Source organism: Caenorhabditis remanei, chromosome III (assembly GCF_010183535.1).
Source record: "Caenorhabditis remanei strain PX506 chromosome III, whole genome shotgun sequence".
Taxonomy (NCBI): Eukaryota; Metazoa; Nematoda; class Chromadorea; order Rhabditida; family Rhabditidae; genus Caenorhabditis; species Caenorhabditis remanei.
The window spans coordinates 816,044-830,545 of record NC_071330.1 but is presented as its reverse complement, the minus strand read 5'-3'; the positions used below and the strand labels follow the sequence as shown (position 1 = coordinate 830,545).

Sequence of the window (14,502 nt, the reverse complement as noted above, 5' to 3'; positions counted from 1 at the left end):
GAAGAGAAAACTCCAAGGGACGTAAGACCAAACATCGGTTTCCGTCAACGGCCATCTATTGTGACAACCGGTTGGTTTTGGCGGAGAGGTTACTGGTTGGTTTGTACGATTTTTGTGAAATATTACATTTTTGGGTTATGGAAAGAGTAGTTTTATCGATTTTTTGCAGTGAAATGTGGTGTTTTTGGGTTTTGGAGGTGTTTTAGATTTTTGAAAGGTTCAATTTTGGGCTTAATATGACTTTTCCAACTTTACGGTAGTTTTTCCATGAGAATCGACAAATTTTACAGAATTTCATTGTTTTTTTGATAATTTTCACACAAATTTGAGCAATAACTCAGATAAGTACCGTACCTTTAGTACCGTAATGCGTGATTTTTATCAATTTTTGAATGAGAAAACTTATTTAACACTCAAAAATGACATTTTTTCCATTTTTAACACTAAAATGACAACAAAAATCCAAATTAGAACATACAGTAATCTTTAAAGGCACATTGTCTTGAAACTTTTCTTGGTTTCGCAACGATTATAATATTTTTAATTGAAAAACGTTCAAAACTGTAAAATAATAAATTTTGTGTAATTTTTGCTCAAATTTATTGTTTAAATTAAATCTTCATTTTGAAAACTGCATATTTTCTCATTTTTAACACTAAAACCGGTTTATTTCGTTGAAAAATCGCTTCAAAACAATCAAAAAACAAATACAGTAATCTTTAAAGGCGCATCGTCTCAAAATTTTTATCGGTCTCGCAGCGATTTCTTTAATTCTCAACTTTTATTTCATTTTTTTGCTAAAATCTTGCAAAATTCTTTGTTTTCCATCGATTTCTCTAATTTTTCTTCGATTTCAGCTCGAAAATGACTGAAGCACCGTCAGATACGAGTGATTATCAGCGATTCGACGAGATGTTGATTCATTTGGAGCCGAGAGGTGCTCGAATTCCGTATAATGTTGCATACGACAAAGATAGCAATATTTGGGTGCGTTTTTACAGGTTTTTGAGGTGAAAAATTGAGTTTTTAACGATTTTTCACTCCAAACTGATGGATTTTTCCAATTTTTCCGAATTTAAGGTGGCATCAAAAGGAGGTCTCTTCAAATTCGACGGAAAATCGCTTCGAACACTTTATGAGGACAAAAAATTCTTCAAAAAAATGGCCCCGTTTCCACAAGTAGTTTCATACAAGAATCGGGTAAGAAACTTGAAAAAAAAAATTTTTCCTAAAAAAAAATTTTTTTTCTGAAAAATTAAAAAATTTCAGATAATCTACACATCAGCTGAGCACGATGACAAAACGACATATCTGAAAGTTGTTTCACTCGATGGAGATGTGCTCCACGAGTCGTTTATCGATGGATTATGTGAGTTTTAGACTGAAAAATCAGAAAATTTTGATATTTTTGGCTGAAAATTGCTGAAAATGCAAAATTTTCACCTGAAAATCTGTCAAAATCCACTTAAAAAACTTCGAATTTCATCCATAACTCTTTTATTTTCAGTAAATTCCATGACGATCACCGACGCAGGAGATATGTACATTGTGAAGCAGGTGGAGAAGGGACAACGCAAAAATTGTATTATGACGTGAGTAAATGCGCTCTATTGGTAATTTTTAGTGTGAAAATTGTATAAAAACCAAAAAATCGATCAAAAACCAGCGAAAAACGCTGAAAATAGGAAGAAAACGGACATCCGGACACACCGACACACAAAAACTCGCGAAATCTAGTAAAAATTCAATTTTTCTCGCCTAAAACCCGTTTCGATCGCTAAAATCTCGAAGTTTATACTTAACGGACATCCGGACACACATACAGACATTTAGGGACGAATTTACAGCCAAAATTTGACTGAAACGCGTTTTTCAATAAGAAAATTGCTAAAAATTGTAAATTTTTGAATCGAAACAGACTAAAGCTCAAATTTTCAAAAAAAAATTACACAAAATTCAGAAATTTCGCTCAAAAACACGAAAAAGCGAGAAAAAATGGGGAAAAAATTTGCGGGAATTGCTGAAAATCGGTAAAGAACGGACATCTGGACATCCGTACACACAGACACACAAAAACTCTCAAAATCTAGTAAAAATTCGATTTTTCCCGCTTAAAACTTGTTTTGGATCCCAAAAATCTTAAAACTCTATACTTAACGGACATCCGGACACACAGACAGACATTTAGGGACGAATTTACAGCCAAAATTTGACTGAAACGCGTTTTTCAATAAGAAAATTGCTAAAAATCGAAAATTTCCAAATTTTCCCGCCCCAAAAAGTCCATTGGAGCGCGTTTTCCGCGACTCCAAATCTAAAATTTTGCTATAATTCCAGAGCCCATTTGGATTGTCCAATCGGTTGGGAAGTGATCGCCGAGACGAAAATCGGCGAAGCGTTCTCACGTATTTGTGCACTCGACGAGAAGACACTCGTGGCTGTCGTCGTCGATTTTCCAATGAATATGTACTCAAAGTGGGTGGTTTTCCGGGATTTTTCTGCCATTTTTATATGAAAAATCGCAAATTTCGAGCCCAAAAACAAAAAAAATCATTTCCAGCCAACACTTTGTCTTCTACGACCTGGAGACGCGTACGGAGACGGGAAGCTCGTCGAAAATGGGAAAAGAGCCCGGAGAGATCTATTTTCCGCGTCATATCATAAAGTATGGAGAAGGATTTCTGATAAATGACAAGTCGGGACGATTTCAGGAGTTTAAGGTTCGTCTGGCGCTCATTTGGCGCGTTTTTCGAGGCTGAAAGCACTGAGAGACAACTGGGGCACCTTTGGCGCATATATTGTTTTAAAAATGGTGAAAAAGAGAATCTGGGGCGCCTTAAGCGCGTTTTCTAGCAGTTTTGCAGTCAAAAGTTTTGGAGTCTGGTGCACCTCTGGCGCCTTTTGAGATATAAAAACTTGCCAAAATTCTCTGAAAAAAAACGATTTGAAGTGATTTTTTTCTGAAAATTCAGGCTGGCGCGCCTTTGACGCGTTTCAAAAAGTGAAAAACTCCAAAAACAATCTTTCTACAGAAAAATGCAGTTTTTCTCAATTTTTCAGATTCTGGCGCGCGTTTGACGCGTTTTTTGAATTTAAAGAGACAGTGACAGGCACAGAGAAGCACACAATTCTGTACAGCTGGGGCACCTCTGGCGCTTTTCGAGATGTAACAAATTCGTCAGAATTCTCTGAAAATATGGATTTTTAGAAGTTATTTTTTCGAAAAGACTGTCTGGCGCGCGTTTGACGCGTGAAAAATGCTGATTTTTCTCAAATTTTCAGAGTCTGGCGCGCGTTTGACGCTTTTTCTCAACTTGAAAAAACCGCCGAAAAAATAGTTGAGACATCTGGACATCCGGACAGACAGATAGACATACCGAAAACACGGTCTGGCGCACCGTTTGCGCGTTCTAACAATTAAAATTTTCAACAGTTGAAAAAGCTTTGGATATCCGGACATCCGGAAATTTACAAAAAATTTTTTAAGCGCGGAGAGACAACTGGGGCACCTTTGGCGCATATATTGTTAGGAAATGATGAAAAAGAGGATCTGGGGCGCCATTAGCGCGTTTTCTAAAAGTTTTGCAATTTTTCCGAAATTTTCAGTTCTTTCTTCCAGAAAAACGGTGAATTCGTGGCGGTTCGCGCGCAAATCGACGCATTCCTCGGTGAGGGATTCGACGTGAAAGACGACGAGGCGTTGATGGTTCTGACGGGATGTGTGAAGGATCCAAACGATCAGTTGATTTGTGATGATTGGCTGGAATTGATCAAGTTGGACGGGTCCACGTGGAAAGCGGAGAGAGAGAGAAAGAAGAGAGAACAGGAGGAGGCGAAATAATTCAATTTTGTTAATTTTTGTAGTTTTTTTTAGTGATTTTAGTATATTTTTATTGAATTTCAGTGCCTTTTCCACCCAATTTTCACTTAAAAATGCGGTTTTTCGGTGATTTAGGACTCAAAACGCGAATTTTCAGCAATTTGTGTTTCTAGGCCAGCGAGTAATTCTTCCACGTCATTTTTTCTATTTTTCAAGGCAAAATATGAAAGTTAGAGTCCAAATGACTTGTAAGAACTTTCCGCTCAGGCGGCCTAGAAATTCAAACTGAAAAAAGTTCGGCCACCAGCAGAAACCGTCCCATTTCGAAACTGTGAGATTTCGATTCGAAAAGTGTAAAATATACTGAAATTTAGGGATTTTTTGTTCAATTTCAGTATATTTCTACACGCTTAGTATCGTCGGTTTCAAATCGTCTCGGTTTTGAAACGTCCCAGAGACTTTTACCAGATTTAGAACTGAACATATTCCTAAATTACTGTAACCCTTTCAAATTTCACTTTTTCCCCCCACATTCCACTTTTCTCTTTCGCCTTTTATTGTGATATTCAAATTTATCGATTCTAAGTCAAAACACTTGTTTTTTTCCATCAATTAGGTAGATCAATTATTCTCATCACGACTAGAAGTCGACGTAGTCGTCAGTGTAGTGGTGACCGAGACTCTCGAGCTGAACATCTCACGAATCGATTGAATCGGGTCGGTTCGCTGTAATAGTTTCAGCAATTCTTTGAGTTTTGCTAAGCTCCGCCCCCCAGAAGTAGGGAGCTTTACCTACCGAATAGAGCACCGCCACAGTCGGGTTCTCCACGTGGAACTTGACTTTCCGGTCTCCCTCTTTCGGATTCGAGGTGTCAATCAGCTCCTCCATCTCTTTTTTCAATTTTTTCAATTCATCACTCGGATCCAAAAGCATAAAAGTGCGGATAGTGTTGGAGAACACGAGCCGCGCATCGAAATGTGCCTCGTCTCGTTTCATTAGCTCCGAGAGGTGCAAGAACTCGTTCAACTCCAAACTCATGACTGGATTTGTGAGAAGAGTGATCGTCTTGTTGTGGACGAGCTCGATGTGCGGGTTCGAGACCATTATCGCTTCGGCCGTCGTTTCCTGGAAAACTTTACGGTTTTCCGTAAAAAAACGCTTTTTCGCGGAGGCGATGCGGTCGCGTCGCGTGCACCACACAGCAGTGCAAAGCGTAACGCGCTCGTCGCACAGAGGTTGGCACGCGGTGCCAAATTCAAATTCGCCAAGAATTTTCTACGTTCATTTGTCGTATCTTTCTATAAAAACCGCGACGCGCACGCAACGCAACCACCACAGTGCGAGGCGTGATGTCTGTAGTGGACAGATTTGAATATTTGCTAACCGCGTTGCGTGCGCGCGTCGCGGTTCATGTTGAAAGGTACGAGAAAATTTGAATTTGGCACCGTGCGAACCGTTGTGCGACGAAGCGCGTTTCCGACAACGTTTTCGCCGTTTTTGAGCGTTTTTCACTGTTTTTTTCAATAATTTCAGCGTTTTCAAGCGATTTTAACGAGCGTTTTTTTGTGCGTTTTCCACATTTTTTCAAAGTTTAAAAAAAAAAAATTTTTAAATCGATTTCCACATTTTCAGATCAAAATCCCTCTCTTACCCTCTCCTCATCGGTCGGTTCCAAAGGCTCGGTCCAATACGGTACTCCTCTCTCCGTATAAACATTCTCCCCCGACATCTTCCGGACGTTAATCAGTTTCGGCACCTGACTATACGAATCATCGTCAAAGAACACCGATTCCTCTTGAACCTTCTTCGTCGGAGCCTTCTGATTCACCGACGGCGTCGGTTTCTTCTTTTGAAACGACGACATCTCGTCGTAAAACATTTCGGACCGTTCCGACTTCATCGGCTTCTTTGTCACTCTGTCCATCAGAAGCCGCGCTTTTTCGTCGAGTGGCGGCGGCGCTCCTACTCCTGCTGCTCCTGGTGCCGGGGGCGGAGCCTCTTTTCGTTCTTTTGTGAACTTCTCGAAGACTCGCTCGACGGTTTCATCGTCCACTTCGCGGCTTCCGATTCGGACACAGCGAGGTTTGGCGGGTTGGTTGGAGGCGAGAATTACTGTAAATAGTTGAATTTTAGAGTTGATGGGATCGCGTGGAAATGAAGCTACACTTCTAGCGTGTTGAGCTCGCAGCGGCCACAACTTTCTCAAACGTAGTTGGTTCACTACGGTCAGTTACCGTAACCTCACAGTAACGTGTAAACTCACTACGCTTCAGCGTGATCAGCTCACTATGCTCGGTCCCAGTGAGTTAGCAATGCTGGAGTATTCATCCAGCTGTGAATTCGTCAAGCTCAAGCGTGAAAAGTTGTTACCGTAATCTCACTAAGCTTGAGCGTGGTAGTGAGCTCACAGTGATTACTCTAAAGCACGGTGAGTTCACTACGCTCAGACAAAGTGAGCACGCTATGCTTGAGCACAGTGATCTCGCAGCGACGTTACCTCCGCTTTTGCGTCAATTCGTTGATTCACTCACGCTCGAGTGTGATGATTACGGCACGGTCAGGCGCAGCGACGTTTCGGTGCGCTAGATTAACTCACTAAGCGTGAGCGTGGTGAGCTCATTGTGATAAAGCGCCGTGAGTTCAATACGCTTATCAGGAATAAACTTGCCACGCTCAAATATCGGCTTGCTGCGCACAATCGCTGCGATATCACCAGTGCACTGTGTCGATGTGATCAGGGATGAGCGGAATTCCGCATTCCGCTCCCAATCATTGGCTCAGCGTCACAAGCCCACCAAGCTCACCACGCTCCAAAAATTCAAAATTTCTTACCCTGACTTCCTTTATCATCCTTCCCACCGCCACCCGAATCCTCCTTCTTTTCCCTCTTCCTCCCCTCTCTCTCCTTCTCCGGAGTCGGTGGGTGACTCTTCGATCTCGTGTGAGTATTCGAAGATCCACGTGTACTCTTCTGACGACTAGATCTTCGCTTACTGTACTTTGTGTTCGACGACTTCTTATCAGTGCCCTTCTCGGTGCCTTTTGTCTTGGACTTGGTTCCACGACTACTTTTCTTTGCCTCTTTCGCAGTTCTTCTCTTTGAACCCCTTTTCGAGAACAATCCCTGGAAAGAAGGCGTTGTAGAGAGGTATGCAGCGAGTATCTTACCATTCTTTTTCGACACAAATGAGAGCGTTGTTTTTTCCACTAAAGATTTCTAGGAATGGTTGAAAAAGTTTGGACTCACGTGGATTTTTGTAAAGTAAAAAGGAGAGATAAGGATCGTGATTCAGAAAAACAGTGGAGTCGGGTCACGTGATTATGAAAATAGCTTTTCCAGAATTAAAAAATAGCAAAAAACGCCGAGAATTTTCAGTTCGAAGACGTTTTGTGTAGCTAGTACGCCGAGCGTTTTCAGAAAAAGAACCCCCTGGCGCGCCACCAACGCGTTTTTCTCAATGGCCCCTTAGGACTGCTCTATTCATGGCTCAAAAAGTGTAACAAATTATCCCATTGAACTTTTTCTTTTCTCTCCCCAATTTTTTTCCATTTGTCGTCGTGACGGACCCCCGATTCTCTTCAGTGCTCCCCACCTCCCTGGGGACCTCTTTGCAAACTCTTTTCGTTCATTTTTTTTGTCAAAACATTTTTTGATATTTGAGACTATACATATATCTTTAATGTCTATATAAAGAAGAGATACATAAAACTAGCGAATAATTCCGACGACAAAATATGTAAAAGCCCGAAGAAGGAGAGAAAGCAAACATCTCAAATGGGAGAACAAAGAGCATCATTTATTGGTGACAGAGTGTCCGGGAATCTCGCTGGCTCTTCGTGGTGAGACCACTGTTGCTGATTTGGAAACGGATGATGAGGTGGGAATGATGGTGGTGTGAGTGGAGGTCGACATGGTCGCACATTCGGTTAGCACTGATTCGGGAGCTGCAATTTGGAAGAGGTACATAACTGACACAATTTTGGTGCACCCGCTGATCAAAACTGGATTAGAGCCGCCCCGTCTCGAAATTCTCAATATTTACTCAGCCCGCCATCGCAGACTTAAATCACAATTAATCTTACTTTACAAATTTATATGCGGCGCAGCGTATTTTCCAAATATCCAGTCGTATGTCAGACTGTCCAATTCGGCTAGACGACCCATGACTTTAATTTGTGTTAGGCCTGACGTTAATGACTTCTTCTCTACTACAATCCCCATATGGAATTCTATCATATGTAATACCCATGACTTCCTCCCCCCCCCCCCCCGGTAAATTTGTCTCCCTGCTCAATAATTCAATTAATAGACTATGATCTCCCCCCTGTGAATTTGCTCTTTACCTTGCCCCCTCTCCCCCTTTTCGACTATTTCATCCATTTCATTCATATCTTCTCTCCTCATGTCAATTAATTCTCGTTCCCCCCCATTTTTCCCCATACCTTCGGACTTAAAGGCGTATTGTGGTCTGTTGTGATGTTTTCATATTTTAATGTATGAGTTTCGCCGAGTTCATTTTCATAGTTCAAGAATTTTTTAATTCGGTCCACAACCCGCTGAGAGCGAGCGCCGGAAAGTTTGGTCATTGAAAGGGTCGCAGAAAATTGGGGGCCGTGGCCTAGAAATTCGACTTCGAAAAAGTTGATTTTTTGAATTTTGACGGTATTTTCGATTATTTTTGTTGTATTTCTTCAATAATTTCGATAGAAAACGGCAAATATTGATAGAAAAACACTAAAAACTATCGAAAATAACGCCAGAAATAGCAGAATACTGAAAAACAACTTTACAGAAGTAAAATTTCTAGAAAATTCTCGCTGACCAAACTTTCCGTTCAGCGACAGACACTTTTTCGAAGTCGAATTTCTAGGCCAGTGCCCCCAATTTTCTGCGACCCTTTCAATGACCATACTTTCCGGCGCTCGCTTCGCCCTCCTACCAGGTCTACAGCCTCGTGAGGGGCATAATCCGGTCTCCTGTTTAATTTGCATGATTTATATTCCAGTCAATTAATAAATTAAATTAAAAATATGGCTATACGGTATACCGAAGTAGGGCTGTTAAAACAGGCGTTTTCGGGCGGCAATCGCCGGTTTCATTTCCGGCGATTGCCGCCCACGCTGGAAATGAAACCGGCGATTGCGGCAAATACAATTTTTAAAACCGGTATTTAACGCCGGTTTTTATCATTTTAATTCATTTTCCGTAAATTTTCTACTCAAAAAAGCGGCGTTTGACGCCGGTTTGGAAATGAAAACCGGCGATGGAAGCAAGTTTTGGAAATGAACTTGCTTTTCATGCAATTAACGTGAAAATAAGCGGCGCCGGCTTGCCGGCGATTGCCGCAAGTAGGGCTGTTAAAACAGGCGTTTTCGGGCGGCAACGCCGGTTTTATTTCCGTCGATTGTCGCACACGCCGAAAATAAAACCGGCGATTGCGGCAAACACCGGAAATGAAACCGGTGATTGTCACACACGCCGGAAATGAAACCGGCGATTGCCGCCGCTTTCAAATAAAAACCGGCGAATAACGCCGGTTTTTCAGCATTTTTATTCATTTCCAGTATATTTTCTACGAAAAAAACAGGCGTTTGACGCCGTTTTTTGAAATGAAAACCGGCGAATAACGCCGGTTCAGAAATGAAACCGGCGTTTGACGCCGGTTTGGAAATGAAACCGGCGATGGAAGCAAGTTTCGGAAATGAAATTGCTTTTTAGGCAATTAACGTGAAAATAAGCGGCGCCTGCTTGCCGGTGATTGCCGCAACTAACAGCCCTAGCCGCAAGTAACAGCCCTATACCGAAGCCAATAGACTAACTAGGGAAGGTCATGGAGTCAGTTTTGAGTTATGGGACATGACTTATATCATTGGAAAGCTGAGAAAACTCTGATTTCAAATATATATATATATATATATATATATATATATATATTGAATTTTTGCCCTTGAGATCTGGTATTCGAAAAACACAACACAAAGTCAAAGTATGGGGAAGTAGAGAATCATTACCTGTTCAGGCCTAATTCTTGAAGCCTAAGGTTCCAAGTACCCGTTTCAAAGAGTTGGAAGGATTTTTCAGCCTAATGCTGCATCAAAAACACACATTTCGTGTCTATTTGTCTGTCGGTGTGTCCGAATGTCTGAATGTCCAAAATTAGCGGAATTAGGTTATGTTTCCAGAAAGTTACAAAGATTTGAAAATTGCAGAAATGTTAAATCTATCATTTTTGCTGAATTTTGACATTGTTTTTCTCGAATACCAGATCTCGAGGGCAAAAACTGAATGTATATTTGGAATCCGCGTTTTCTCAGCATTCTAATGATATATGTCATGTCTCATAACTTCAAACATAACCTTTTCTAGTAAGCTTGGACGGTTCTGATTTTTTGGGTTTAAGAAATCTCATAACTCACACTCATGATGAACGCATGTCTCTTGTGGAACTATCTCGACGTGTTCTGTAGATCGACGCAGGTTTCTGTCTGAAATCAGAATTTGTCTAAAATTCGTAACAATTGAAAAACCTCACCAATTTGCATACGGCTCAACAAGCTAGTTGTCATAGTTATAGCAGAAAGAGAAAAAAAATTTTCTGAAAAATGAAATTTTGAGGGTTTTATACAGAAAAAAGTTGTCTGGAGCAACCGGAAGTAGTTGAAATTTAAAAAATGGAGTAAGTAGAATAGGCACAATTGGAAAAAAAAGTGTAAATATGTGAATTGGCGAGTTCCGGAAGGAATTTTCACGTGAGAGCGGAGGAAAAATGTGACAAACTTAAACTTTTGGGACTAGACCAACAATTCAAAACGATTTGAGTCTAAATTATCCTTGCTATATGCTTTCAAAAACTAATCGAACAGAAAAATATTCAGCATTAAATTTGCTCAATTAAATTTGTTGAGTTACATTAGAGAGCGCAGTCTCCTCTCCAAAAGGAAAACTGATTTTTCCTATCTACATAATTAAAGTAAATATCAGCACGGCAAGATTCTTACCACCGCGCTCTACCGGAACTGGAAAGCATAAAAACAGGATTTAGAAAGTTTGAAAAATCCGAAAAATTCTTTTAAAAAAATGATGAGTTGTCCTAAAAAGTGCGAGTGCCACTTTTCCAATCCATCCCCCCACTCAAAGAATGCACCAGGAAGTTCTTGAGTATCTTCCCCTCAAAAAAAGTGGGCGTGGTCTTGTCGCGAGCAGCACATCAAGACCAAAAGTGTTCTGAAACAAAACGGAGAGAAATTTCGCCGGGAGCTCAGAGAAAAATTTCTCTGCTCCAGAAGGGGTCCCCAGAGGAAGGAGGAGCGGATGGATTTGTTAAAAGAAAGAGTTCGTTTCGGGCGGGGAAAAGAAAAGTGACGGATGCAAACGGGGTGGTGGAGAGAAGAGAAAAGGGGATGGGGAGGAGAAGGATGTAATGAACTGATGGGAGAAGTAGGAGACATGGAGCAGAAGAAGGTGTCACGTCTTCTGGCAAGACATCAGATATGAATGATCAGGGCGAGGAGCAAGGTGACATGTTCATAGAGGGAACAACGTCTACTGGGAGATGAGGAGAGCTACGAGAAAACACAAAGGATGAATTTCAGACGTTTTACAACTGAAACTTTTCGAAACCAAGGCAGGAAGAACGCTTGTGGGACATAACCTATGCCATTGAAAAGCTGAGAAAACGCTGATTTCAAATATCAATTCAGTTTTTGCATTCGAGACCTGGTATTCGAGAAAAAACAAGCTCAAAGTTAGGACCAACGACAAGTTACAGTACTGTTCGATAGGTCATGAACTTTGGCCGTTTTCAGTTGAAATGGTCCAACTTTGAGCGTATGTAATGGTAATTTTTGATTGTCACTCCTAGTAGGTTTTTAATCATACTTGTCAAATGAGGGGCCTGGCCCCGGGCCCGGGCCCGGCCCCTCAGGCCCCTCTTTTCAGGGATATGGGATTATTGAGAAAAATTTTCAAATTTTTTCCAAAAATTCAATTTTTCAGGGGGAAAAACTTCCCAATTTACTCGTTTTTTACACTTATTTAATGATGATTTAGTATATTTTTCGAAAGATTGACTAAATTTTTTGCGAGACGCCTCCGGCAATAAAAAACTTGAAGGTGTACTATGGTCAAATAAAATTTTTCCCAGAATAATCTAGGTGTTTTCGTGAGTTCATTTTAATATCGAAAGAATATAAAAATTCGGTCGAAACCCCCCTGAGATCGAGCGGCGAAACAGTTTGGTCATTTCTGTAGCCGTGGAAGAAAACAATAAAAAATGGCGAAAGTAATTATATTATTAAACTTGAAAAAAATTTCTTTGAAAATTTTCTTTCGATATGAAAATATACTCAGACACACATACATTATTCTATGAAAAAATCAGAATTGAACTAAGTCCACCTTTACCTAAATTCGAAAAAAAATTGAAAAAAATTGAAAAAAAAATTCCCCTCAAAAGACGGGCATGAGGGGCCGGGCCGGGCCGAAAGTTTTGAAAAAAAGCCCGGCCCTTGACAAGTATGTTTTTAATGAACCATGCAAATCAAAAGTAGAACTCCGTTTTTGTTCAATGTTTTTGTACGGACACTCCCTAAGAGTTATGGTCATTTTAAGAGGACAGCTCAAAAATTACTCTAAAACGCACTGAAATTGGTCGATTTGAGGGAAAAATTATTTTGTCGATACATAACTTCTTAGGATGTGCTCACACAAAAAAGTTGTCAACTACAAAAATGGAGCTCTACCTTTGTTCTGTGTGGTTTATACATAATTTGCTTTGTGGGACAATCAGTATTACCATGACGCACCCTTAAAGTTTGACAATTTCAACTGAAAACGGTCAAAGTTCATAACTTATTGACCGGTACTGTAAGTTACTAGTAAGACAACCTGTTAGCATTACTTTCATTAATGATTCTGGTTTAAACTGTCTCCTGGTTGTAGAACGTCTTGGTTACAAAACGTCCCAAAATTATACTGGCAATCCGGGCTAGGACGTAACTTTCTTTAAACTAAATTTTTTGAGCTGGAAAATATACCAAAATGCAGAGCTCGGCAAGTTCTATATGTCTGACATACTCCGGGACGAATCACGGTTTGTTAATGCGTCACAGGTATGCGTCAAAACGGCAAAATTTCAAAATGGCAAAAATTAAAACACCAAACTAGACGCTCCTCCCTCCAATCAACTTCCCTTTTCCTTCCTATCCTTTTTTCTTCTGATTTCTGTTTCTAATCGAATTCCATTCTCTAAGAAAAAATTTCGAGGCGGCGAAAAGAAATTTCGGTTTTTATTGGATTCCAGAATGAGAGCACGAGGTCGGTCGGTCAACATTCTGTGTTTGGCGACGAAAACATTTTTAATTGGATTGGAGTTTAGGGGATAGGGAAGAGGAGATGTCACACGTCATCTGAAATTCTGGAAATTTGAAAACCGGGATGTTGGAAGGAGAAGAAGACGGGAAAATCACCATACTTGCAACGGGCCGGGCCGGGCCGGGCCGGTTTGAGAATTTTCACCGGCCCGGCCCGGCCCGGTCGGACCGGGTCACAGTACAAAAATTTGAAAATTTGAATTTTTTGAAATTTTTTTTGATTTTGTCGCAAAAAAGTCGAATTTTCGACTATGTTTTTACATATCGATAAAACTCAAGTGTACATGGGATTTTTGACGATTTTTGATGAAAATTTTAAATAATTTCGAAAAATTTTGTGAAAAAATTGTGCTCATTTTTTGACTCCGGGCCGACCGGGCCGGGCCGGGCCGATATTTTGCAAGTATGAAAATCACTACTTCACAGTTTACGCTGAACTTACCTGCAACGCGCAGCGTTTTAAAAAAGCTGGCCCAAAATTACCTGAGGTTGAAGGCAGATTCGGAGAAAAACACGGTGCAAAAAACTGATTCGAATCGAAACTATCAAACCATTATTTGGCTGATGTGTGACATGGCCTGGTATCTTGAACGAGGCATTGTCTCTTAAATACCCCTTTGAAGGGGCACTGCTGCGGTATTTCAAAAATCGAGTTTTTTAAATATAAATCGACTCAGAATTTTGTAGAAAAGAGAAAAGTCTCTTGGAGCCAGGTCCGAAAATTCGTCTGAAACGAGTTATGAGGCCTCAAAGTGCCAAAAAAGAGCCTCTCGCCGTGAAGATTTGCCTTATTTTCAAAGTAAAATTCTCTCGCCGTGACCATGAAACACTTTTGAAATATACAAGGCAAATCTTTTTTTGTTTCAGACTAATTTTCGGACCTGGCTCCAAGAGACTTTTCTCTTTTCTACAAAATTCTGAGTCGATCCATATCAAAAATCTCGATTTTTGAAATACCGCAGTCCCCCTTTAAGCAACTTTATTACCCAATGTTCAGTCCTCTGCCAGATTACCCAAATCCAGTAGACGTTTAATGAATCTCTGATTTGTATCAGCAGTCCTAACACCCGCGACGTTTTCTCGACTTCTATCCACATCTGGAATGCTATAAATTCTAACGTTGGTGAATGTTTGACTCCCGGTCAATTTAGGGTTAGGATCCACTACTTTACATATAGATACGTTTATTTATTCAGCTTCCCCTTCTCTGGATTTTATGCCAATTACTCCTTCCCACCCTTCATCTTCTTCCATTTTTACCCTTTTTTTTTCAAAATGTTTTCCTCATTAGACACACAGGGGTGCAAAA

The 14,502-nt window shown here is 40.5% G+C and overlaps 2 protein-coding genes across 2 annotated transcripts; one reads left to right on the top strand and one right to left on the bottom strand.

Moving 5' to 3' along the window:
* Positions 1-864: 864 nt before the first annotated feature.
* Positions 865-3,841, top strand: GCK72_008319 (uncharacterized protein; the record flags this gene model as incomplete). Its single annotated transcript, XM_003104908.2, has 7 exons — positions 865-987; positions 1,081-1,200; positions 1,270-1,369; positions 1,508-1,592; positions 2,338-2,475; positions 2,561-2,720; positions 3,620-3,841. The coding sequence occupies 7 exons, from the start codon at positions 865-867 to the stop codon at positions 3,839-3,841; spliced, it is 948 nt and encodes a 315-aa protein (XP_003104956.2).
* A 600-nt stretch (positions 3,842-4,441) lies between these two features.
* Positions 4,442-10,388, bottom strand: GCK72_008318 (uncharacterized protein; the record flags this gene model as incomplete). The annotated part of the gene is made up of 7 exons (XM_053726765.1): positions 4,442-4,546; positions 4,617-4,946; positions 5,473-5,933; positions 6,654-6,945; positions 8,863-8,942; positions 10,239-10,307; positions 10,355-10,388. 7 exons carry the CDS (start codon positions 10,386-10,388, stop codon positions 4,442-4,444), a joined length of 1,371 nt encoding a protein of 456 aa, XP_053586342.1.
* Positions 10,389-14,502: the final 4,114 nt, after the last annotated feature.